We start from the raw sequence: 25,176 nt of genomic DNA, 5'->3' as shown, positions 1-25,176 counted from the left end.
AGGGTTAAACATTATTTTCTTGTGTTAGTTTTACCGAGTTACCTTCTGGAGTTTCATGTAGCTATTTTCTTTCTCGAAAGTGAAGTTATGCCCCCACTCCATGCATCTTGAGACTGATAAGAGGTTTGAAGAACAGTCAGGCACACAAACATTTTTGAGTTTGCATTGGAATTCCCTTTTGTTTGAGGGTATGTTGATCTTCACACAGCCTCTGCCCACCACTCTGGCAGCCTCTCCGTTGTGATTTTTGACCACTAATTGAATGGGCACAAAGTCCACGAACGCGTCGATGTTCGCCACTATGCGATCTCTATAACCGCTGTCCACTAGCATGCCTGCTGTCTTCCACTGAGTTAGAGCTGACCAGTATTCCTCGTCTGGTGAAGCCAATGTTGGACCCATTGCCGCTGACTCATGTTTGCCTCCATCCCTTTGTCTCTTGCATGCCCTGTCTAGGTGACCTCGCAGTCATGTCTGATCGGGATGACGGTTGTTGCATCTAGAGTCAGTGCCAGGTGGCACCACACATTTTCCGTTTCTCCTTGATGTCTACAACTTCCTTCTCATATGCATCCTTCAGCACATTGTGGTTCTTCTCATCATTGCTAGCCCCATTGGCTAGTGGTGCAGGCTCATTGGGCTGCTCCTCTGTCCGAAGTAGTGATTTGTAGAGTCCCTTCGTCTGCATCAACAGATCTTGTGCTCCTGATTGGAAAGTTCTGTGACTTTCCTGTGTAGGTCAGCAGCTTCACTGTCTGTTGATCCATCGAGTTTGAGCAGGCGAAGCAGTAGTGAAAATAAAAGGTACTAAGCAGAAAAGGATTAAGACTGTCAACAAAAAATTAGTTCTGTTTTAGAATATGGTTTTATGACTTAGAAAATTGCTGGGCCCATAACCTGTTGAGTTATGGGTTTCAGCAAGCGGAATAAAGAGTTTTAAACTACGTAGAAAAATTAACTTCTCAAATTGAGAGAATAACAAGAATATTTTCCAGTAGAATTTAGAGATTTACAGGAGAGATCTGATTACTAGATCAAGATGGTGATTTGATTTTGGGGATGAAAAAGGCTCAAAAATCAGCTGTATATATATACCCATTATCAGTGCAAGAAAGTCAAGATACAAAACTAATCTTATTACCATGCTTTACAATGGGTTCGCAGGGGTTACACAATATGGTTTGCTTCTGCAAATTTCTTAGAAATCAGTCGCAGGGGATACCATAGATAGTATGCATCTACACTTTTCTAAGAATTCGTTCACTTTTCCGGTGGTATCATAATCATTCAATACATGCTGGGAAGATTTTACATCAAATAATCTCTCTAAGAATAGTTGTCTAGATTCACTAATTTGAACCGAATATTGATTCTAAGCACCATTTCTTGACGATTCATTCATATAAGCTTTGTGATTAAAATCAATCTGCTTTTGTCTTTGTAATCTGTTAAGTTCAACTTTCTTTCTAATTCTGTGCAAGACTATAGTTTGATCGATATTCTAACAAGACGAAGACTATTTTTGATATAAAACTAAAATTTTGAAATTATTTAATATCAATCCGATCGCAAATGGCTTGCCAGTAGTCTTCAAGCGAACTTAATAGGAAATCGTCCATTTACCGATCTTTTTTCGAGTTCCTAAAACGTCTTGTCAAAATACAATTCAATTAACACTTTTTTTGTCGAAATAGATCGTTTTTCTGATGTGTTCTTTACCCAAGAGTTGCTAAAAGCAATATCCCGAATGCGTTTTCGTATCGACGTTAATTTTTTTGGTGATTGTAAAAAAATTGATTGTACAAATTTTGTGTAATCTTTTCATTCGGTGCTTGATTCGTCGCAGTCAGATACTTGCTTTAATTTTTTCATATATTTTAGAAATAAATATTGTTGGCTCATTTTCCACTGCTTGTATGTTTTGCTTGAGAACATGCCATATTACTTTTGTTTCGGTTTGCGCGGTTATAAATCTCTCGAGGTTTGTTAATTATTATTGATGAGGGTTTTTTCCTGTATCGATAACCATCAATTTCAGGTTCTGGTTACCCTTTTCGATGCTTATCATCTGTTTTAGGCATATTTATACGCTATCTGATTGGTTGAGATAACTGCCTAATGACTAAGAATTTTAACTGCTCGGATTTCAACTGATTTAATTGCGAAATTCATCTTACGCTTAGTTGACTCAATAAATTTTCGGCTCTTTAATTTCGGCGTGTTGAAGTTAACGTAAAACTGAAGATTTTACCGTATGATTAAAAATAGTACTTGAATGAAGCTCTGGTCTTGAAACAAATGAGGCGAGACAAAATTGTATTGGATTTTACTCACAATTTGATAAATTTAATTTGTACTTAAAAGGGACTATTTTACAGTAAGTAAGTAACTACATCTATATAAAATTCAACATCTGAGATGCCCTGGGGCTGTCTATGCACTGAGAGGTTAGTTTACAGAGATCTAAATTGATGAATTGACAGTACCGAAGCACTTCCACATTGTGAGTCAGTCAGTCCTCCAGGAAAAGTATCAAACAAAACAACAATCAGGTTATTGCAGTAAACTAAAGCTAAGTATAGGAAAACTGGGCAAAGTGTATTTCGCACAAATTTGTAAGGCATTCCATCAATGCGGGAGTTATTGGCTTTTTTCATGACGTTTTTGCCCAGCTTAGATTTATGGAACTGTTTCTTTCTTTCAAGTTGATGGTAACATCGCCGAAAAAGCAACACCTTGTGTAAATAATTTCCAAAACTTATTTCCAAACTTCCAGAATAGGATTTTAGACGGCAGACAATTAAACCAGCGCCAGCAGATGTTCAACAAATGCATTGTTTTTCTACGATGTGGTACGTCAAAAGCGTTTTTAAATGAAATGGGGGAAAATATTTTGGGTTTCCCGCGATATATCCGAAAAACTCAAGTAAAAATTACAGGAATTTCCGCTTCGATAAATTGAAAAGCAAATTCATGTCGATGCAACGAGCATTTTAATTCGTATCCAAGAAACAGTTCCGATTTGATTGTTAGTTGAAATTGCGCATAAATCACAAAACACAACACATAATTTTCAGGGTACAGTTATGTCGCCTAATCATTGGGAAACTCATTAGCACCAGCAGCAGCCACAACTTTGTCAAGCGAGTCCACTCGCTTGTAATTGTTGTCATTGTATGTCCTCACACTCCTACTAGTACCATAATGGCACACTTGGTATAGAATTGCAATATCAATACCACACTGCAGACTCGAACAGACGTAAAACTGGCCAGGAGTATCACGTAATATGTAGTAAAATGTCTTGAACAAGTCACCACATAACATCATAAGTACCATTTTAACCGACAATCCATCCGTCGATTTTCGTTCAAAATTTCTCAGCAGCTGTGGTAGCAACAGAAGAGCTTCAGTACATAAAGCTACAAACCCTAAGGTGTCGATGAAGAGTTCTGATTGCAGGAAAAGATTGGTAATAAAGGCAATAAACACAAAAAATATTGAGAGGAAGTACAAGTAATCTGAGAAGTAAGTCCAATTCCAAAAATGGTCAAAGTCTAAATCTATGAACCGTTTTGTTTTTTGTCTCGAGTGGACAAAGGCACGCTTTAGTCTGCACCGTACGCACAACTCCTGCATCGCAAGCATTGCAATTGTAACAAAGATGCTTTGCAGTAGCAAAGGAGTCTCGAATCTAACTGCGAACCAGAAGCACAGTCGCAGCATATTTGCAACTATGAGAATCAGACAGACGTGGGTGCTGAATCCCTCAGCATTGCCCGTCTTCCATATCTCCATGTATTGAGGGATAAATACGATCACGCCCCCTATCACCATTCCCAGAATGGCTAGGGACTTGAATATTGAGGCAAGAAATGCGATTGATGACATATCGATAGCGAATGTTGAGAACAGGGAGCTAGGCACAAAGGACTGTCTGATATGGACTATATGTTCATTTGGGGCTTTTAGCAGTGGACCTCCGATTGTGTTGAATTCATGGCTTGGCTCCCGACCAGTAGCTGCTAATTGACGTTTGTGCAAACTCCTTAGAATTGCCTTTGAGGAATGTTCCAGTCCAAAGTGTTGTCGTGATTTGTACCCTTGTCTATTCAGCCGAGGGAAAAGAAGACTTAGAATCGGGTCTTCCGTGGTAAAAGTGGACATTCAAAATATCATAACATTGTCTGTAATAAAACATGATTATACCCAGTAAACAACGCAACACTAAAATTTAACCCAGCGTCTTATTATAACAACTCTTAACTGTTGTAAGGAAAGCTTTTAGACTCGTAACTGTTTTCCACACGTATGAACGAACACAAGAAGACAGCGGTCTTGTATAAGATTTGAACGGATATTTGAAATGACTGAAATGTTTCGGTTTATAATATTTGAGAAAGAATTCAGGCTAGCTGATAATTCTTGACGAGTACTTCAAATAAGTGTTTCAGCGGTGTAACCTTGAGTGAACTAACCAATGTTTAGAACAGAGCAAACTAAGTTGCGTTTAGCAAACTATCGATGCAAATGCACAGTAGAAACCTGCAGACAGAATATAGCTGTATCGAATATGGTTAGAGAAGTTGTAGCTTGTAGCCAATTAATTGGTTACAAAAAGTTACGTCAAAACAGCAGGAAATGTGATTAATAAGTCATCACACCACCAACACGCCATTTGTAAGATTACTGAACCAATAGAATTTAATTTCTGAATTCATTTAATTTAATTGAGCTATGTTAAGATGAAGAGAAAAATACCGACTACTATCAAAACTTCTGAGATGCAGAACTCAAACAGCTGGAATTTTCCGGGTTTTCTGAATAGAGCCTCAAGCACTAGAAACTGCGAATTTTCTAAAAATGAATTCCTCATTTTTGAGGCACATTTAATAAATGCAACTCATGAAAATATTTCAAAACAATCTTGAAAACAGACAAATTAAAACATGTTACAACCAAGGAATAAAACGTTTGTTTTGTGGTACCTTTAATCCTAGTATGACTTCAAAATTTCCCAACTTGAAAAAGTCTAGAAAGCGAATAAAAGCTATCTGCACCACGCAATGAAGATAACGCAAAGCATGATCTTACATACACGAAATAATTTTAAAAATGACTAAAAAAACTTGAGTACTTGAGTAGTTGTAACGGGAGAGGGTGCAACTAATGGTGTAACTTATTTATAGCTATTAAACACCACTAAAAATTTGAAGTGAAACCAAACACGACTCTTGAATTTCGTTCAATTGAATTTTACTAAGCTGTCGCCATTTCAGCAGCTTAACATTGTGCATGAGAGAAATTAGATCACGCAAAGATATAAAATGAGGGAGTAAAGACAATCACGATGTTAAAAAGGTTCAAGCAAAAATTTTACACAACAAAGACCGTTTCTCACACCGTTCTTGAACAAAAATAACCATCTGGTTAAAGAAAATCTCTGGAATCCAAGCAGTTCGACGTTTCGTCAACTACAGAAACTCAAAGTATTCTAAAATGACAAATGCACAGGATTCACAAACTTCACAAAACAACAACAATTTCGAATGACGCAAAATTAGTATTATCTAGAGTAGGAATTACAAGTTCTAGAGCAGCTCTAAATCACATTTAAAAAAGTTAGTTGAAAACAATTGCATAAAAAATATGAAAAAACCAAAAAGCTTCAAAAACTAATGTGAACATAAAGAAGACAAATTATATCAGAAACAATATCCAAAACTTTGCAAACTAAGATACTGATAGAAGCGTCCGAAAAAATTCCTTTTAGCTCAATTTGTTTCTAAAGTATTAACTGGTGCAAAACAGAAGTAATGCCCTAAAAAGTCAAAATTGTAAGAAAATTTCCTTCAAAACAGCACCATAAAATCTTGTAAAAACATTAAAGTGATTTTCTTTTTGATATTGATCGCATGGATATATTAGTTATTTGAAAGGTGTTATTGAAGGTTTATTATATAAGTTCTAGGCTTAACCAGCATCAAAATGATACCATAAAATGCTTGAAGAAATACAAGTCTGGCACATAAATATCATTCATTAAAACAAAGCCTGCAGATAGTCGCTATAGTTGCCCAACTAAACTTTAATGAGCTTTATATATTGAGAGAGTAAATTCCTCTGGATAACAAAATAAACAAAAATTACATATCAAAATAGATCAACAAAATTCGATAAATCGATTTTTTAAAAGTATCTTGGAGTGAGTAAGTTATGTTAGTACCCAGAGAGGTCCGCAAACGGATCCAGCAGGATCAGACTGGCGCAGCCCTTAACAACATTATTTATTAAGGAATTTTTTTTAATTTTTTGTGTTTCCTAGTGTGAGATTTGTCAAGTGCTGTTCCATATTTACAGCCTACTGTTCCATATTTGCACTACTGGGTTTAGTCTGACCAGTACAGCACCCTAGTAAAGCGTAGAGCAGAGAGGAAGAAAATATATTTTTTTCTTTTCTAAGTTTCGGAACCAAATTTCCAGAGGGAACCTTCAAAAATTACAAAAAAATGGCCACATCTCAAAAACTAAGAGGTTTCAGAGGGTCAGTTTTTACACCAGAAAGGGAATACTATTTCCTAAGTCTCTTAGCATCCAACCAAAGGGTAATACTTTAAAACCCAATTTTATAATAAAATAATCAGCTCCCGGGAAAATAAAGACATCCCGGGAAAATAAAGAGACATCGTCGAAAAAAGTTACACGAAAATTTTTGTAATTAAATCACAGTTCGATAAAATGAAGCTGTCCCTCAAGTCATTTACTGTTTTAGTGAATACTGACTGACTCATGTTGCACAAATTTGAACCAAATATTCCATTGTCTATAAAAACATTTAACAATTTATTTCGCCGATATTTTAGCGATTTCTTCTCTAGGATTTTTCAACATTTTGGAATTTTCAAAAAACTCTTCTGAGACCTCCTTGTTGAATGTGTTGTCACATCAAACTCATAGAGGCTATTAATAAAATCATCAGTATTAAGAGATCGTAAAACGAATTTCAGTAATTCATAAACAAAGCTCGTGCACTGTCAAAGTATTCAATATGTCAAAGTATTCGCTTACGCTTTGTCGATATATGAGAACACTCTATGTTTAAAAGACAATTTATTATCTAAAAAACACTCCAAGATACTTACAACTATTTGGAACATTCAAATTTTCATTATTTAAAAGGAAGTTTGGGCTAGAGGCACTTTTTCCTAAGGTTAAGTTCAATTGACACGTTTTCTTTATATTCAGAGTAAGAAGTTTATTATTTCGTAGCCAGTCACTGGCTGCAAGCAAGTCTGCTTGCAGTTCTTCTATTGTGCAATTCGTTCCCAATAGGCAGGTGTCGTCTGCAAAAAGGAAAGCTTGACATTTCATGCACGCGAAGCGGAAGATCGTTTATATATACCAAAAACAATAAGGTACCAAAATAGAGCCCTGAGGAACACCACATTCATTTTTGCGCCAATCAGAAAATGCGTTTTCATTTTCCACACATTGTTTTCGATCGGTTAGGAAAGATTCAATCCATTTCAGGCTTTTACCTCTTATACCATATCTATCAAGTTTATGCAGAAGTATGTCGTGATCAAAGGTGTCAAAATCTTTCGTTATGTCGAGGAGAAAAACAATTAATTCCTTTTCAATTTGGAGTCTAGAACAACTTCGACTAATTTAGCTAGTGCATCAATTGTGCTATGCGTTTTACGGAATCCGAATTGGTTTTCATTGATGTATGAATGTTCTTCAAGATAGTTAAGAATCCGGTTTAAAAACAACACGTTCAAAATTTTACTCCAAACAATTAGGAGAGAGATTAGACGATAACTATTAACATCTTCTTTAGAACCATTTTTATGCAAGGGTAGTACTTTAGCTAATTTCAACGAGGATGGGAAAATACCATCACTTAAAGATTTGTTGATAAGAAAAACCAAATGTTCGCATATAACTGGACCAGCAGCTTTCACTGTGATGTTACTAATTTCGTCAATTTCGGAGGAGCTTTTAGAATCCACATTTTCAATTATTTGCTGGATGTCAATGGTGTCAGTTGGATACGGATACATGCTGAGGGGACTTTCGAAGTTTAGTTAATAATTTGAGGTGTTCTTTAAAGCACTTCTCAATTTAGGCCCGACCTCAGCAAAGAATTTGTTCAAGTTCTTAGCGTTTGCTTCAGTTCATCAACTCTCTGACCGTCCTCTACTGGAATGGGTATAATTGTCATTTTTCCTTTTATTCCCTTTAATTCATTTAATAACCTATAAACTTGTCTTGAGTCTCCGATGCATTCATTAAACTTTTCCAGATAGAATTCTTTTTTCTTTTTTTTTAAATAACTGCTCAACTTTTGCGCGAGCGGCTTTGAGTTTTGAGAGCTGCCTGCAATCAGATTTATTCTTCTTCCATTTTCTATGAAGAAGATTTCGTTTAGAAATTTGATTCCTCAGTGATTTGTCAAAACACATCGGAACCATTTTTTTTATTCTGTTTATTCTCTCGCATTGGTGCAAAACATTGAAAGACTGCATTGAAAGTAGTCTGGAACATCTCAAAATTTTTGCTTGAATTTTCCCGTTGTAAGTATTGTCTGGCATTTCTAGAAAGCCAGTGACCTTTTTAGCAGATTTCAGAAAACTGGTATCTCTGAATTTTTGATACTTGATGGTATTTTTCCCGTCAATACCAATTATCAAGACAATGGGTGCAAGATCACTTTAACATTGATCAGTTGAAACTTTGTTATTGATTACTCTGACGCCATTCACAAAAAAGTGATCTAGACAAGATGCACTTGATGAATCTACTCTAGTTGGTTCATGAATGCAAAAGTGATATCCATTCGATGCTATCATATTCATGTAATTTGATCTTATGTAATCAGCTTTGAGCGTGTCAAGGTTGAAGTCACCACACACTAGAATTTGGTCATATTTAGTAGTTAAATGTTCAAGTAATTTATCCAGTTCAAAGATGAGTAGAAGCTTGTCCGACCGAGGTGGATTATGCACCGTTGAAAGAATCAGATCTTCTATTCCCACTTTCACAAGTATGAGAAGACTCTCATCTATTTCGGATTCAAGTTCTCCTATCAAAACGACTTCACTTGTTTGAACCATTATGCCACCCCTCTCCCGTTCCTCGGTTTGGACAAGCATGTAGTATAATTGCTTAAATTATATAAACCAGGATCATCGTTGGTCGATAACCATGTTTCTGTTAGAAATATTATGTTAGGCGGAGACTCAAGACAATTCACTAGTGCCTCTAGCTCTTCATGTTTTTTTAAGGATCTAGTATTTAGATGCATAACAGTTAGCTAATAATGTTGTACTATGTTATATTGTATAAAATTATACATGTATTTCTACTTAGCGGCTACTCCAGCCAAAATGCCGGACTTGCTTTTGTGCATGAGAATAACATATAATTTGATTTTTTCAAGCAATTTTGGTGTTCAATTCGGAGCTGGTTAAGCCAAGAATTCGCATATTTAAACATATTCAAGTATAGTTCCTTAACGACTTGTCTTTCCCTTGTCCACCCTTTCAGAACAAATGTCCACCCTTTCGGATCAAATAGTGAGTTAACATTTAGTTGCTTCTGTTTATAAGATCAATTTAAAATAAAAGATATTTTCATTTTTTGAAAAGAATTTTTTTCATTTTGAGAGAAATTTAAATTGCTTGCTGTGTTTTGGTCACATTGCTGTATTATTGAAAGCCTTAATTTTATACTTCATTCTTTTTATATTGAAATTAGTTTATAGTAACTTCCAGTGACCTTAAAAATAGTATTCAAAAGTAAGGTAAATCACTAATGATTTTCAAAAATTGACGCAATTCAGCTTAAAATCCATTAAAAAAAAGGCGGCTCGCACTGACAACTGCTGAAGATTAGGGCGCAAATAAATAAAAACGATATAATGCACCCGAGAACGAAAAAAAAACACCCGGACGAGTGAACACACGAAGAGCAGTCAGTATTTCATGCAGCAACACCACAAATTATAAAACAATTTCAGATGTAATCCATTTAAAACCTCAGCCGATTGGAAGCAATCTCATTAAATCGCTGGACAGAAAAAGCCCACGACACGGAGAATTCTAATTAAATATCCCTGATTCGCTTCACCGAAAATCTTTCGGTTAAAAATTGAAATTCAAGAAAGAAGAAACCAAGATCTACTATACGCACTCATTTTAAATTTCACAAAATTAAAAACCAACAGAACCATTTTATGAAAAACAAATTGAAACATACCCGTCAGATTGCCAAAACATAGCCGCCATTGATTCCCAGAACACCGATTGAAAGAACAGAAAAATGGAAAAGATGTAGTTACACATACTCCGGCTTCATAATGAGTGAATACAGGGGACTAGTATCAATACAAAAAAGCATCAGATATGGTGACTGAAATTTAATTTTTAAAAATTCAAGTAGTGGGATCTAAAATTGGGCTTTGTGGGTTTATGCCGTTTATTTTTTCTTTCATTTTTTGGTTCTGACGTTATTCATTCTAGACTGTTTTGCTGAGCAACTGCAGTTAAAAACGCTTTGAGCAGACGGTGCCAAGAATGAAACTAGTCCAGAAAAGTCATAAAATGTCGAAAAAGGCACAAAGTGAGATAAAGCTAAACAAATTATTATTCGACGAAGAAAAATTAAAATAGGAGCGCATAAATACCCGGATGAGAAGATGAGCGCGGCTATTAAACATTTACAATTTAAAACATATCGTATCATCTTGAGCTATGAATGGAGACACTATCAGTAACGTTCAACAAAATCCATATAGCCTAAAATTTAAGATAAAAACTAAAAATTAGAGATAACTAATCTGAGTGCCTCAAAAATGGATTTCAAAACGGTACAAAAAAACGACCTTAAAGATCAAATCAAACAACATTGAAGAGAAGCTAAACTTAAAGTTGAGAGGATCAATAAAACCACAGCTAACATCATATAACATTTCAAAAACAGATCAAAAACAGAGTTTTCTTGACCAAAACAAAAGTTTTAGGCTTGAAAATTGCCAAAAAATTAGATGAGGAACAGAATACAAAAAGCGCACAAAATTTCCTGAAAAATTATATTTGCAATAAAGCTATGTGCGACAAAAAACAATGGCAAAAACTTTTTCAAAAAAAGTTCTAATTTCGATTTTTGGGACAACGATTATAAAAGAACGTCTTTCAATTATGCTTGGCTTTACACATACTGCAATCTTTAGAAGCTTTCGAGCAGGCGAGTTTAGATGAAAACTCATCTCTTCGGAAAAATTCTGTAAAAAAAGAGGGTTCAAATTTTGATTAAATTTAAAACCGATTGCACGCAAAGCTTTCAATGATCAATTACACAAAAAAACTATACCTCTGGACGTTTAAAAAATTCAACAAAGATGAGCTGAGCAAATCGATGAAAACTGTTCAAAAAAGCAAAATAAAAAATTACATTAGCGATAAAAATTACATTTAATCAGGAAGCCCTAGAACACAATAGCAGAGCTTTCACAGGATTAAAAACAAAACTAACTCAGAACTTCAAATTTTTTAGCTATACTTTTTGAAAACGTTCATGCTCTCTAAAAATTCTATTCTAAAAAAATAAGCACAAACAAAAAATCAGCCAAATGCAAAACCGGCAAAAAGAAAAAACAGCGCAAATACACAACTAAACCACAATTCTGCCAGAAAAAGAAGTTCAAAATATATCGAACTAATTAAGATCATGATTAAAACACTATTTTTACAAACAGGAATTTTCACTTTCATCTTTAGCTCAAAAAGTCGCGGTTACAAACAGCACTTCCTGTTAATAAAAACCTCTAGAAAACTAATACTCCACTCCAAGTCGCAACAAAAACCGGCTACGGAACGCAGCTACGCTCAGCTATAAATTAAAGCCGACAGACTGCCGAAATAGCTGCGAAAACAACTTGCCTGCCGTAAAATAGATAGAAACAAGCTGAAAAAAGTTATTGCGGCCACCTTTAAATATTTGAATGAAGTGTATCATTGAAAATATTTTTGGGTATAAAAAATTTGGCAATGGATAGGTCCGAACCCCAGTTCCCGGAGTAAAAATCAGAAGCATTATCCACTCGGCTACCGCCACCGCTTATGTCACAATTGATTCTGTTTTAGCAACACACGTAATTTCTGAATGCAAGCAATTTAGTTCACTCAAAAAGCAAGAAATCAAACAAGAAAAACGTCATTGAAAATGTCAAGCGACAGAATGTTCTAGAAAAAATGTAAAAGAAAAAAAGAGTGTCAGACGACGAACCAACAGAAACTAAGAACAAGAGTACCGCAACATAGCTTCGCTCAGCTTACAGCTATAAAAAAATGACTTTGCGATCGAGGTAAAAATCATATACCAAACTCTGTTTGAGATTTAAAATTACTAGCCAGCTTCTCCAATAACAATATTCCAAGGAAGAAACAAAAACCGACTAACGTCGGACGAATGGCTCGCCACTTTGCTATACCGGCTTTTCACCTACATGCGTACACGCACATCTCATTTCCTTGCCTACATGCGTACACGCACATCTCATATCCTTGCTCAAAAAAGTTCTGATTGGGAGCAGTTTAAATCACGCAAAAACCAAGAATTCAAGCGTGAAAAAGTAACTCAAGAAATCAAAGAACAATATCGAAGAAAACAGTATCGAAGAAAACGGTCAGGCAAACATTTTCCATTGAAAAGAAGACACTAAAATTGCATGAACTATATCAATCTTAGATTTAAGTGGATTTCGTATACTCAATAATGCAGGAAGGGGTCTTGGTTTAAAAAACCATTTAAAGCTGGGCTAAAAGCAAAAAAAAACTATTATTTTTACTTAAATTCAGAAGTAACATTGGTGAGTACAACTTATTTTTTGTCTTCCGAGCATGAAGACTATTAATTCAGAAGTGTCAAATAAGCGCCATATAATTAGATAGAATTACATCAAATTTAACACTCGAAGAAAAGATATGTAGTTTGACACATAACATCACAAGACACAAACTTGGCTGTCAATTTAATCATTTCACAAAACGATGCGACCAAATGAGCAGATAATTTCAACAATCTGATACCGGCTTCCTCAAAATATATCACCGAAATATCCGCAGAATCTCCAAAATATCCTCAAAATCTAATACCATTCCTACATTGCCATACACAACACTACTTTGAGTTGGCTTAAGAGCTATTCCAATTAGGCTTAATTATTTCAACTGCAATATTACCACTTCGTGGATCAAGACATCAGGTTCATTCCAATGTTTACCATGTCTTCCTTTGAGCATAGTTAGTTATGAAGATGATGGAAATCTAATCTAAAAATCAAAGTAGCCCAAATATTAAAGCTGCATACAATCTGGATACCTATTTAGGGTCATGTGATAAATCGGCATTTATGCCATCGTCATAGCTTATAAGACCTTATATGTAGGTGATCAAATATACAAAATCATATGATACAGCATTTTCAGTAGCTGAATTATTTTATGGCTATTCAAGTGACGAGAAGTCCCATCCGCCCATCAAGGGCAGTCAAAATGAGGAAGCTGGCGGAAGCAACCAATTCTATCCCGCACCATATCAATTGGTCGAAAAAAAGTTACGTTTTGATCAAATTAAAACTTTGCATTACAATATTTGAAATACATGACATCAATTTAGCAGACGGAATTTACATCACAATCGGTCAACCAGCGACCGTCCCAACAATACCAAGTTGTTCATGCTACATCAGACGATGAAACCTCAACTCAAATGGCCACGATTGATGGTCATAACTCTTTCTTCTTATCCACACTTGCCTCGCTCTTCAAACCTTTTCTTATTTTAGTGTCAAAGTCGTAGTGGAAAAACAAGGCTATGAATCTGGCAATTCCAGCTAGAGAAACTTCTAGAATGAATTGTGAGATTGAGTGCACAGGGGAGCAGGAGGCAGTGGCTAGAGAGAGGAGCCACCCGATCACTCCAAAGTGGGAGAGAAAGACGCTGTTCTGAATGTCGAACAGGATCTTGTGAGCCACCATGTCACTACTCCACGCACAAGAAGTTTCCGCTATTTGCCTAAACAGTTCAAAGTATTTAGCAAGTGTTGAAAAAGGAGGATGTCACTTTTCAAAAGATAACTCTTCGGAACCGGAAAACCCATTCTGGTCCGAAATCCCACGATAAATTATTCTCAACAAAAAACATAACCGACTAAACGTCGGAAGAATTGCTCTTGAACGACTAGTGGGAGCTCTAATCAATTGCAGCCTGCTTCAGTCGGGGGGGGGGGGGGGGTAGGTGGAGCTTAAATGGGACTAAAAAGTTCCATAGTGGGTTTCAAATCACCACATTAGAGGTTAACATATACCACTATAAAGATTTAAAGTAAAAAATGACACCAGTTTCGGCGCATTTTTCATTTGACTTTTAGTATTAAATTGCCGCCAATTGAGTTCAGCTGCTTGAAATTGTGATTGAGAGGGAATGTTAGATCACGCGAAACGCAAAAATTCAAGGCCGTTAAAAACACTCGAAAAGTCAAAATTGTCAAGCGAAAATTTTGCGTAAAAAAAGACACACGTTTACAATAATTGCTATGGACTGCGTTCAAGAGCAATTAAATATCCACATTTACGGACAAAAAAAGTTATTTGGAAACTGTTTTTTAAACTAAACAGGTGGTAGTCGTCTGCGATAAGCTCTAATTATTTATTTTCTGGAGCGAGAAAAGAGACTAATCAACATACTTATACACTTTGAAAGAAATGTGCGTTAAACTTTGGGATCTATTCTTTCTGTTAAGACACTCCTCCACTTTGACACCCCAGGCACACGTGCTTTTTTAACATAGTAAAGTACTACATAACACAATTTTAAATTAGGGGAATAAAACACGGCAAAACAGAATAGATAAAAAGTTTGATTCTGATTACTAGTCTTCACTAGAAGTTAACAAAGGCTGATTACCAAATTGGTTTCGGAGTACTCACTTTAAGAGTGCAGATCGTTCCTCGTTCTCCTTCCTGAGAGATGGCGTCTCAGTGTCAGGCGGATGAGTGAGAGTGACATAGACGTTATGAGGTCTCAACTCCATCTGAAGGGATTCCGCAAGACCTCTTAGGGCAAACTTGCTTGATGAGTAAGCAGAGTATCCAATTATACCGATACTACCAGCCTGTGATGACACTGAAAAGCATAACAGAGGACGCGCTCAAATTTCGGATCTTTTCCGTTTGTAACAACCCCCCCCCCCCCCCCCCCAGCTTAATAGGTGCATATTATTTGCATCCCCAGACGCACGGGCCATATTCTTACAATGATTTACTATGTAATGACACGCACGTGCTCTGTAAAACTAGGGGGGGGGGGCAGTGTTTTCAATCCTCATTAGAGTACGGTATTCGTTGAGTACCATCAAAGCTGAAATTAATTGTCGGAGTATCGAACTCATGTTTCTAAATGGCCTAATTGCCTAATGTGTATATGGGCTTACATGCCCAGGGGAGGGGAGACGTATAATTTCTAAAAATGGCGATGAAATGTAAAAATTGGAGCTTTAGAAAATATACGTCTCCCCTCCCCTGGGCATGTAAGCCCATATAGACATTACTGAAACGTAAAATTTAAGTGTCAATGAGGATCAAATTAAACACGCACGTGCAAATTTAAAAATGCCAGATTTCTGCAGTGTCCGATTCTAAAATGTCTGATTTTCCAATATATACAGAGCCAAATTTTTCACTGTTGCAGAGTGCGTGTTTTAAGCAAGGTAACGTGACTCTATTAAAATAACCAACAAAATTCTGGCTTATATCTAGAACCGATACGCGTTACTCGATTAATGCCAGATTTCGGATCTAAACTGTTTTGCCCCCCACCCCACCCCCCCCCCCCCACCCAGCTTAGTGGGCCTATATCTTTTACACCCCCAGGCGCACGTGCTATTTTTGGTTACATAGTAACGTGCTATGTAACAGCATATAATTTGTAACTGGGGCGTAAAAAACACTGGGGGGGGGGGGGACAGAATAGATCCCAGATTTCCTTAGAGACTTCCTCGGATAACCTATACATAATTACCCAAGCAGATGACTCCTGGTTTGTACTTAGCACCAGATCTGAGAGATTGAGAAACAGCAGCCGATGTCTCCATGCTATCACCTGTCCCCTGCTCATCCCCAGATAATGTCTGCTGATCAGTGTTGCAAATACCAGCCATGAACGGCAGTACAGCCTAAGGAGAGTAATTTAGAAGATTGTTTTTAGTCACGTTACCAACATCTGAGGTTATTCGACCCTATGCAGTGACACACTCATGTCTAGAACTCGCAACCCGTCGGGTAGAAAACTTGCCCTCAATAGCAGTCAGTGCAGTCTCCAGTAGGGCTCAATCCCTACCCACAATATTACTAACCAAAGGTAAAAATTATCTCGTTATGCCGTTAAAGCAGTATTACCTGACTCACCATTAGTTTAAGAACCACAGTCATAGATAAAAACAAACTCAACCGACTACCCCCGCGAAAGACGAATGCGATGTTCAACAGCAAAAGGAACAGTATAGTGTAAATTGGGAAACACTTAGTGGGCATTTTGGTTTAACGCCCCCCTCCCCCGTCACAGTGCTAAACTTTTTTTCAACATACCCGGCTAAATGCCGTAAAATAGCCGCCGTTGATTCCAATAAGCATGATTGGGATTGAAAGAATAGAAGAAATTGAAAAAAATTTTTTGAAAAACATTTTTTTAAGTCCGATTTATTTTGATGGCATTTCGTAGTTGAAAATACTTCTGTTCCTTAGAGAGAGGCTACAGGGTCTACTATCAATACCAAAAAGCATTTGAGATGGTAACTAATACTTATAGGAACGACGTTCAAATAGCTGGCATGTAAAATTGGGCTTTATGGGTTTATCCCGTTTCTATTTCTGACTTCAATTTTTTTATACTGACTCTGTTCATTTTGAATTGCTTTGCTGAGCAACTGATGTTCAAAATCACTTTTACCAGACTGAGAGAACAGAGAAACTAGCCTAGAGAAGTCAAAGATTTCACGCAAAATGTTGAAAAAGCGGCAAAATGAGGTAAAGCAAAACATTTTTTGTTCGACGAAAAGAAAACACAGCAGGACAATTCCTGACGCAAAATTCATTGACTAAACAAAAAACTAGACCTTCAACGGACTATGAGAGAATCGCGATAACATTTTCGAAAAAAAAATCAGATCAAAATTAAAAAAAAGAAAATCAAGTAAAAATGCCACATGTAGACAAAAAAAACCACTAGAGAGAAATGGAAATCTAGTTGAAAAAAAACTAGGCCTAGAATGAACTATGAACAGATTGGGAAAACCATTTAGAGAAAACCCAATCCAAAAAAAGAAAAACAGTAAAAATCAAAGTGAAACTGCCGCATGTGAACAAAAAACCACTAGCGAGAAAGCGATTTTTTGTTCAAACACCGTTTTCTCACCCTACTTTAAAATTAGAGCAAAAAAATTTGACGCCGCAAAACCACTCGCTTTCTCGCTCCACTTCCTGTTTCGGCGTGACCAAAATCACTACTCCAATTTAACTTCAAAAATCAAGAAAATGTGCGAACAGATCTTAGGCGCCCCAATACAATTCAAATTCTTTGAATTGTTACAAAAAAGGGAGCCCTATAATAGCCCGCTGCGAAGATGAGGTCAGCTATTAAAAAAGAATTGATTTTTGAACAAAAACATTTGCAAAGCGCGAACTATACTGATTCAGGATAGAAGGAGATTCAAGATACAGGAGCTAGTATCAATACCAAGGATAAGAGATGGTAACTAAGAGATGGTAACTAACAAAGCTCAAGCAGCGGTCAACAAAATTGGGCTTTATGGAGTTATCACATCTCCATTTTTGATTTCGTTTTTCGGTATTGCCTGTTGATTCTGGATTGATTTTCTGAGCATTTGCTGTTTAAAGGGCACTTTGCGCAGAATGAGAGAAGAGAAAAACTAGCCTAGCGAAGTCAAAAAAGATTTCACGCAAAATGTTGAACAAGCTGGGACTTAAGGTAGAGCAAAACATATTTTATTCAAAGAAGTACAAAAACAGCTCTCCAGTAAGAGTGAAAAATGACGTCACGCACAAAATTCAGTTGAAATTGCATGAACGAATGAACAAAAAGCAGATTTAAAATGATTGTAACATCATATGGTCGTAATAAAAATCCTGTTGACGAAATTTAAAGAACAAAGAGAAGGCCAATAACAGCCTCAGCTATCGCTTAGCGGCTATTAACAATGAAAATCCGCAAAACAAAAATATTTGATAACAAATCTTGAAAACGTTTCGTGTCAAAGTCATAGCGAAGATTACTGGAACTATAAAGTCAACTAAAAACCGCCTATCAGCAAACTATGAGAACTGTCCCTGATGAGATTAAAAGAATCAAAAAGTTGAGCAAAAAAAGTGAAAATACTCGCAAACCTGTAAAAAAATCATTAAATTTTTGCGAACAAGAATTGTCACACTAATGGAAACTACCAGCGAAGAATAGCACTCAAGAGAAACTGAAAACAAGTCATGTTCCCGCACGTGAAAAAAACGCATCACATCTATTCGCTTTTGAAAGCGCAAAATTTGGCAAAAAATCTGAGACAACCTTAGAGCAAATTTCTTTAAAAAAAACATTGTCGAAAAAATACTGACGACGAAGTTATCAGTTTATATAACTATTGACATTAAGGATCCGTAGAATACATACACCATAAATTAGCCTTGACAAAATCAAAAAAGCGCGAAAACCCAATTGGGCAAAAATCAAAAACAATTTGAAAACTAGTGGCCTAGGAAAAAAAACAGGACTAAATAGCCAAACAGCAATGCTTACAGGATAAACAACATAGCCGGCAGATTGCCGGAATAGCTGCGAAAGAATAGACCTGCGTGCCATATAATAGAGATAGAAACAGATACAGATCTAAATTGAAAAAAAAATCGACGCCGCTCAAAAAAACTAGGTAAAAAACATTCAGCGATAAATTAATAAAGCTTGTTAAAATTCATTCCGCAAAACCTCTTATTAGGGACCTTTACTGCACAAATGAGTTCCTTTGACCTTAAACAAATTCAAATTAAACTTAAGTTTTAAAGTGCAAAAGTCATTTTATTGAGTGAGGTAAGTCACGTATGATCAAAATCTAATCACGCAAATAACCTAAAAACTTTTGCTAAAGCGAGTGAGAAATGACGTCACGCGCGCAAATGCCGTTAGTGAGAGGAAGAAGTCATTCAGAAAATTTGACTTTTCAGCTTTGCTGTGTGAACAAATGTAAAACGAAAAAAGAGCGTCAGACGAAACAAAAAAACATAGCAGGACAAGTCCTGACGTACAATTCAAAGAATTTTCATTGAAATAACAAACAACTAGACCTAGAACGGACAATGAGTGAATTTGGAAAACCATTTCTTAAAAAAATCAGATGAAAAAAAAACAGAAAATCAATGTCAAAATGCTGCTAGGGAGAACAAAAAACCACTAGTGAGATATGTAATTTTGATTCTAACAAAAAACTAGGTGCAGAATGAGCTGTGAATGGATTGGGAAAACTATTTAGAAAAAAATCCGATCCAAAAAATCGAAAAAAACATTAAAAATCAGAGTGAAATTGCCGCATGTGAACAAAAAACCACTAGCGAGAAACCGAATTTTTGTTCAAACACCGTTTTCTCACTCTACTTTAAAATTAGAGCGAAAAAAATTCACGCCGCAAAACCGCTCGCTTTGTCGCTCCATTTCCTGTTTCGGCGTGACCAAAATCATCACTCAAAATTTGACTTCAAAAATCATGAAAATGTGTGAACAGATCTTAAAAAAAAGACAGCGCCCCAATACAATTCAAATTCTTTGAATTGTAAAAAACCAAGAGCACCGCAATATAGCTTCGCTCAGCCTACAGCTTCGCAGCTATAATAAATTTTTATCCCCATAAGCTGAAAAAGAACATCTGAGAAAGGCGAGATTAAAAAGTCACTAGAACATTCAAAAGCAGTTGGTATCTAAGTAATTAAAAATGACAGCTAAGAATTAAAAACGATGATTTTTTTTAAATAAGCCGCAGTAAAAGGGGCAAAAATATATTAAGCGACAAAACTAAGAAAAGTAACAAAAGGGCAGAAATCCAACGACATTTATTTGAAAGTGTCAGTCATGAAAAGTACTGGTATGAAATAAAAAGACTACTTAGATTCAATAAAGCCTCATGGGAAAACGATTAGACGTGCACATAAGGGAACTATTTGACCAGACTACAAAATGCAGAAAAAATACAGCCAAAGGAACAATTTAGCAATAGGAACAATTTAGCAATAGGAACAATTTAGCAATCAACTGCAGCGACTAAATTGATTCACAGTTAGCCTAAGGCCTAATTTAAAACAGATGGGACCAGCCATAACGGTACTAAGTGATACAACAAAAAAATTAAAAAGTGCAATCATCAAAAGTGATTAGAAGCATTAGCTACAAGTTCAGGGATTCCAGCAATTGCAAATAGGCGCAACTAGAACAGGAGGATATACACTGAAAACAGAAATCAAATTGTTGCAAAAGAAAAAATTCACTGCCAAAAATAGAAAAATGTGTCCAACAGAAATGAAATTTTGACGCAATATGAATTCATCTAGGAATCAAATTTTGGCAAGAAATTCTCCAGCAACTTTACCTTGGGGAATCTGGTAAGTTACCGTCACCTTTTTTCTGTAAGCAACATCTAAGCAGGACGAATAGCCAAGGTCAAGAGCGTAAAAACTTTTCTCGCATTTTGAAAGCACTTAGGAGTAATATTGCGTCAAAAATTGATTTTTCATTACACCGGTTTTATAAATTACTCCTTTTATTACGATGGCGCGATTAAAATCACTGATTTGACCTCTCACTGACCTTCAACAATCTCCAAACGTTAATTCAGAAAAAGCGCTCAATGTCTAAAGAAAAACCAAACCAAAGACAGAAAGATCGGATAAAGGAAAGACATGCAATGAAATGAGTAGGTCCCTTAAAACAGCAGTAATCTAGTTATCGTAGAATCCCGTTAATATTAGACAGGTTTTTGTATCAGGGAGCAAGTGGTATAGTAGGTCTGTCCAGAAAAAGAAACCATTCGAAACTACTCCGAATTCAGACAATCAGGATGTTCTCGTATCCTCGGAATCGCGCATTCATTCGTTTTGAGTACGTTTTAAACCAGAGTCCCAAAATGCGTCTGAAAGAAAAAGTAAATGAAAAACGTGCAAGAAGCAATCAGCAACAAGGATGCCTTCTATTACTTTGTAGCATTCGGAGACTATGCATCTAGCACCTCAATGCACAAAATGTCTGAAATTAGATTATTCGCCATGAGCGCCATCAACCAGAACGTGCTTCTTAGGAAAATTGTGCGTACAAAACAATCAACCAGCCTGTGATAATATCAAAGCCGACAGCAATTGAAAAACCAGTCAAGGAAAGTCACGAGGGAATAAGACTCAGTAACACAACAGAATCAAAATCAAAAACAGGCACAGAAACAAAGGAAGTCAGTTCACCTTCCTGAAAAAGACTGTCAGTGGCGATGTTAGAAATATCAAAAATACGACTGAGACTGAAAGTCCAAAGTCAGAACCTTCGGAGACCAATCCTGCTCTCGACGGGTCAATTAAAGACATACACTCAGAAGATCTACATGCGCGACGAATTAAGTTTAGAAAAAATAATAGAAAACAAGGCTCGTAAGCACCTGATGGCAAGCGGAGAAAACTCCAAAGATCTACGAATACGCAATCTAAAACTGAAACGGAAACAAGACAATCAATGGTCCCAATCCCTACTGATGCATCCTACCGTTTCAGCAGAGCAAAACTGACTAGACCAAGCTACATAAGTAAAGCTAGTATTCTAGATTTCACTAGACGATGTACCCTAGCATATGCTTTAAATGTTTAGCAACTACGACATTATGTCTGACTGAAACTTCGCTGTCCCCACTGTCGAAGCTCTTTCTGAAAAGATATTAGATACACAGGCTGGACAGATCAAATGAAAACCACCTTACTAAACACTGAGGAGTTCTCGTTGCAGTGAGAGGAACCCACAGAAGAGATTTATGATGAAACCGAAAGCAGAGATTGTTGTTATTCGACCAAGCATTAACAAGAGAGAAATTCTAATTGGTTGCATGTATAAGTCAACAGAATTCAAGCAGAAGGGACATCAACTTCCAAGGTACAGATTGGCCGAGCTTGAGCTCTGAAGGCGACAAATATGAATCATCAGTCCTAACTGAACTTGAATTGAAAGAACAGAAAATTACGCAGAAACCACGTTAAATAAAAACATAAACCGACTAATGGCGGAAGAATTGCTCTGGAACGACAGGCGAGGCTATTTAATTCAGAGGCTGTACCGAAAATTTTTTCCTTATGGGTGCAAAAATAAATGACCACGCTGGGATTCGAACCATGGACCTCCTTATCCCTAGCCAGAAGCACTGCCCAATAGGCTTCCAGGACCTTCTTTTTTATGCTGGAATTGATTTTATTTTAGCAACAAGCTTTACTTCGGAGTGAGACCAATAAAGATCACTCGTAGATGAAGAACAAACCGTGAAAAGTCACTTGAGAAGTCAAAGAATGTTCCAGAAGGGAAGCGCAAAAACGGTTGAGCGAAAAATTTGCATTAAAAAAAGACATTAAACGCGTTTACAATAATTGCTACGAACTTCGTTCGAGAGCAATTAATCAACATTAGCGAAAAAAGTGGACATGGGATTATTTAGTCATGAAAGACCTAAATAATTTTTAGGTCTTTCATGACTAGTTCTAAAAAAAAGGAACATTGTTAATTTCCTCTGGTACACATAAGTATAAAAAGAAAATGGTAAAAGAGGCAATGTAAAGTTAAGAATATAACATTATGTAAAATTATAAAATCATTAAATTACTTAATTAAAAATTTGACCTTACATTATTAAAAAAACGGCCAAAAATGCGAGCATAAAATGTTCTCACAATTTTATATGTACATCGTGAAGATTAAAAATTAAAATTAAAATCTAATGCTCTCAATGTCATCTTTTATATCTGTTACTTTTGGGTCCTTCAAAAATTCTTTCCAAAAATATTCTTTAAGTTCTTTTTTTAAGGAAGCTTTCGATGTTGTTTTCAGTCTAATATTAGAAGGCAGACTATTATAAATTGGAATGGCTTGTGCAATAAAAGAATCAGTTAAAAACGTGTTGTTCTTTCTTATATCGAACGTTACTTTTTTTTGACCTGTCGTGTTGTTTTATTCTCATGGTAGAGAGAGGTTCTACAAAGCATGCGGCCCAGAAAAAAAATCGGATATATTGTGCGTAACTCCTGTTGGGAAATTTCAGCTTTAAAATTACAAACAACTAAGATTCGTTAGTACCATGTTCAACGCCAATGTTCCCCTCCGAGTACAAATACCTCAAAACCCGGGAACTAATTTTTGCTAGTAGAGTAACTTGCATGGCTACCGAAATTGAAATCAGTACTCTATTTCAAAAAGAAAGTCATATGTTACACTTTATGGTCTCAATACTTAACTTAACTTACTTTAACCGCATTGAAAGATCCAAGGACATTAATATCCATTACATCTTTAAATAGGTTACTGGATGTATCCTGCAAAAGGCGATGTGAACTGATTCCCGCGGAGCAGATTAAAGCCGTAGCTGGTTTTTGGCATTGTTTGCATGCGGCGGTTACACTGTTGTCCAAGTCATCAAAATTTGCAACGTCAGTTGAAAACACTAAAAGGGGCGATATTGACATCAAGAAATCTACGCTTTGGTATTTATCAAGAGAAGACGAGAAACTTACCCTGAATTTGCTCTTGTTTGCATTTAGTTTTGGTCAGCAATGTATCTTTAGCCGAATCCAACTTCTCTTTATTGCGCGCTACCAGAGAAACGACGACATCAGTGTGCTTTTTGAGCAAGCACTCAGCAATTGACAACCCAATACCGCTTGAGCCACCTTAAAAAGTCTTAACTCAACAATTTAGAATTTCAACAAAAGATGATATATATGGACAAACCTGTTATTATGACATGCCGACCGGACCATGTAATGTTTTTCGTTTTTGGCTTCAGAACGTAAACAATCAAACAAAATACTACCAAAACAACCGACAATGAAATCGCCCATAAGTTATCAAATATACAGCAGAATATGCCCATAGTTTACTAAAAGAAACAAAACCATTTCGAAAAGCCAACAGCAAATTTGAAAACGCCCTCCCCAGCACAGGGCAAATAGTGGATATTCTAAATGAATTGGACGAGTAAGGCTGAGACAGACAAGGGTAGGTCTGAGCTTTACAATAATTACTTTGTGAGTGTGCTTAATGAAGGCCATTCCACGACCGAGACCTGCTTCCCGAAGAGTGAACTAAACACTCTAAAAACATCGAAGACCTCAATTGAAATTGTTTTGAGCAGTCTAAAAGAAAGCAAAGCCAGAGGCCATGACGCAATTGGGAACTTGATTCTGAAAAACTGCGCCAAATCTATCAAGCTCTCTGAAGCTTGTCTTTCAGGCATGTTGCAACAAAGGCACTATCCAGATGAATGGAAGATTAGCAAGGTGACCCCTGTCTTCAAAGATGGTGATAAAACTGACGTCTCATGTTACCGGCCCATCAGCCTTCTTTGTTCCATCTCAAAAGTCTTTGAAAAACTAATCTTTGATTAATTCTATCTCTTCGTAAAAGATAATCTCCACATCAGTCAATTTGGGTTCAGAAAACATCGATCAACAGTACTTCAACTTTTGATTTTACTTAATAAAATTTACGAAACGATGGAATCAGAAGCTGAAAAACATTTGTCACTCCTATATCCTGATTTCTTTGAGGCCTTTGATAAAATCTGTCATGAAAGACTCCACGAAAAGCTTGCTCGTCTTGGTGCTGGAGGAAACTTTCTTAAACTACTTCACTCATATCTCACAAACAGGCGACAATTCGTACAGATTAAAACAGCTAGGTCATCCCTAAAAGCAGTTTCTAGTGGTGTATCGCGAGGTTCAGTGTTGGCACCACTTCTATTTCTGATTTTAATCAATGACGACTTGCCGAATCGTGTCACACATGCGTGTTACGGCTTTGCAGAGGACTTTAAGGTGATAATTACAA

At 36.4% G+C, this 25,176-nt stretch overlaps 2 protein-coding genes across 2 annotated transcripts; both read right to left on the bottom strand.

Annotated features, from left to right (window-relative positions):
• Positions 1 to 2,299: 2,299 nt before the first annotated feature.
• LOC142340679 (solute carrier family 66 member 2-like) lies at positions 2,300 to 4,560 on the bottom strand. The gene has a single exon (XM_075391372.1). The coding sequence runs from the start codon at positions 4,165 to 4,167 to the stop codon at positions 3,094 to 3,096; it is 1,074 nt and encodes a 357-aa protein (XP_075247487.1). The 5' UTR covers positions 4,168 to 4,560; the 3' UTR covers positions 2,300 to 3,093.
• An 8,953-nt stretch (positions 4,561 to 13,513) lies between these two features.
• LOC142340678 (3-ketodihydrosphingosine reductase-like) lies at positions 13,514 to 24,248 on the bottom strand. The gene is made up of 6 exons (XM_075391370.1): positions 24,079 to 24,248; positions 23,862 to 24,017; positions 23,595 to 23,791; positions 16,084 to 16,237; positions 14,994 to 15,189; positions 13,514 to 14,079 (listed from the first exon to the last, which is right to left on the bottom strand). The coding sequence occupies exons 1-6, from the start codon at positions 24,218 to 24,220 to the stop codon at positions 13,791 to 13,793; spliced, it is 1,134 nt and encodes a 377-aa protein (XP_075247485.1). The 5' UTR covers positions 24,221 to 24,248; the 3' UTR covers positions 13,514 to 13,790.
• Between the last annotated feature and the right edge of the window lie 928 nt (positions 24,249 to 25,176).

The sequence above is a fragment of the Convolutriloba macropyga genome, chromosome 6 (genome assembly GCF_964194025.1).
Source record: "Convolutriloba macropyga chromosome 6, txConMacr16.3, whole genome shotgun sequence".
Lineage (NCBI taxonomy): Eukaryota > Metazoa > Xenacoelomorpha > Acoela > Convolutidae > Convolutriloba > Convolutriloba macropyga.
This window is presented reverse-complemented; position numbering and strand designations above follow the sequence as displayed.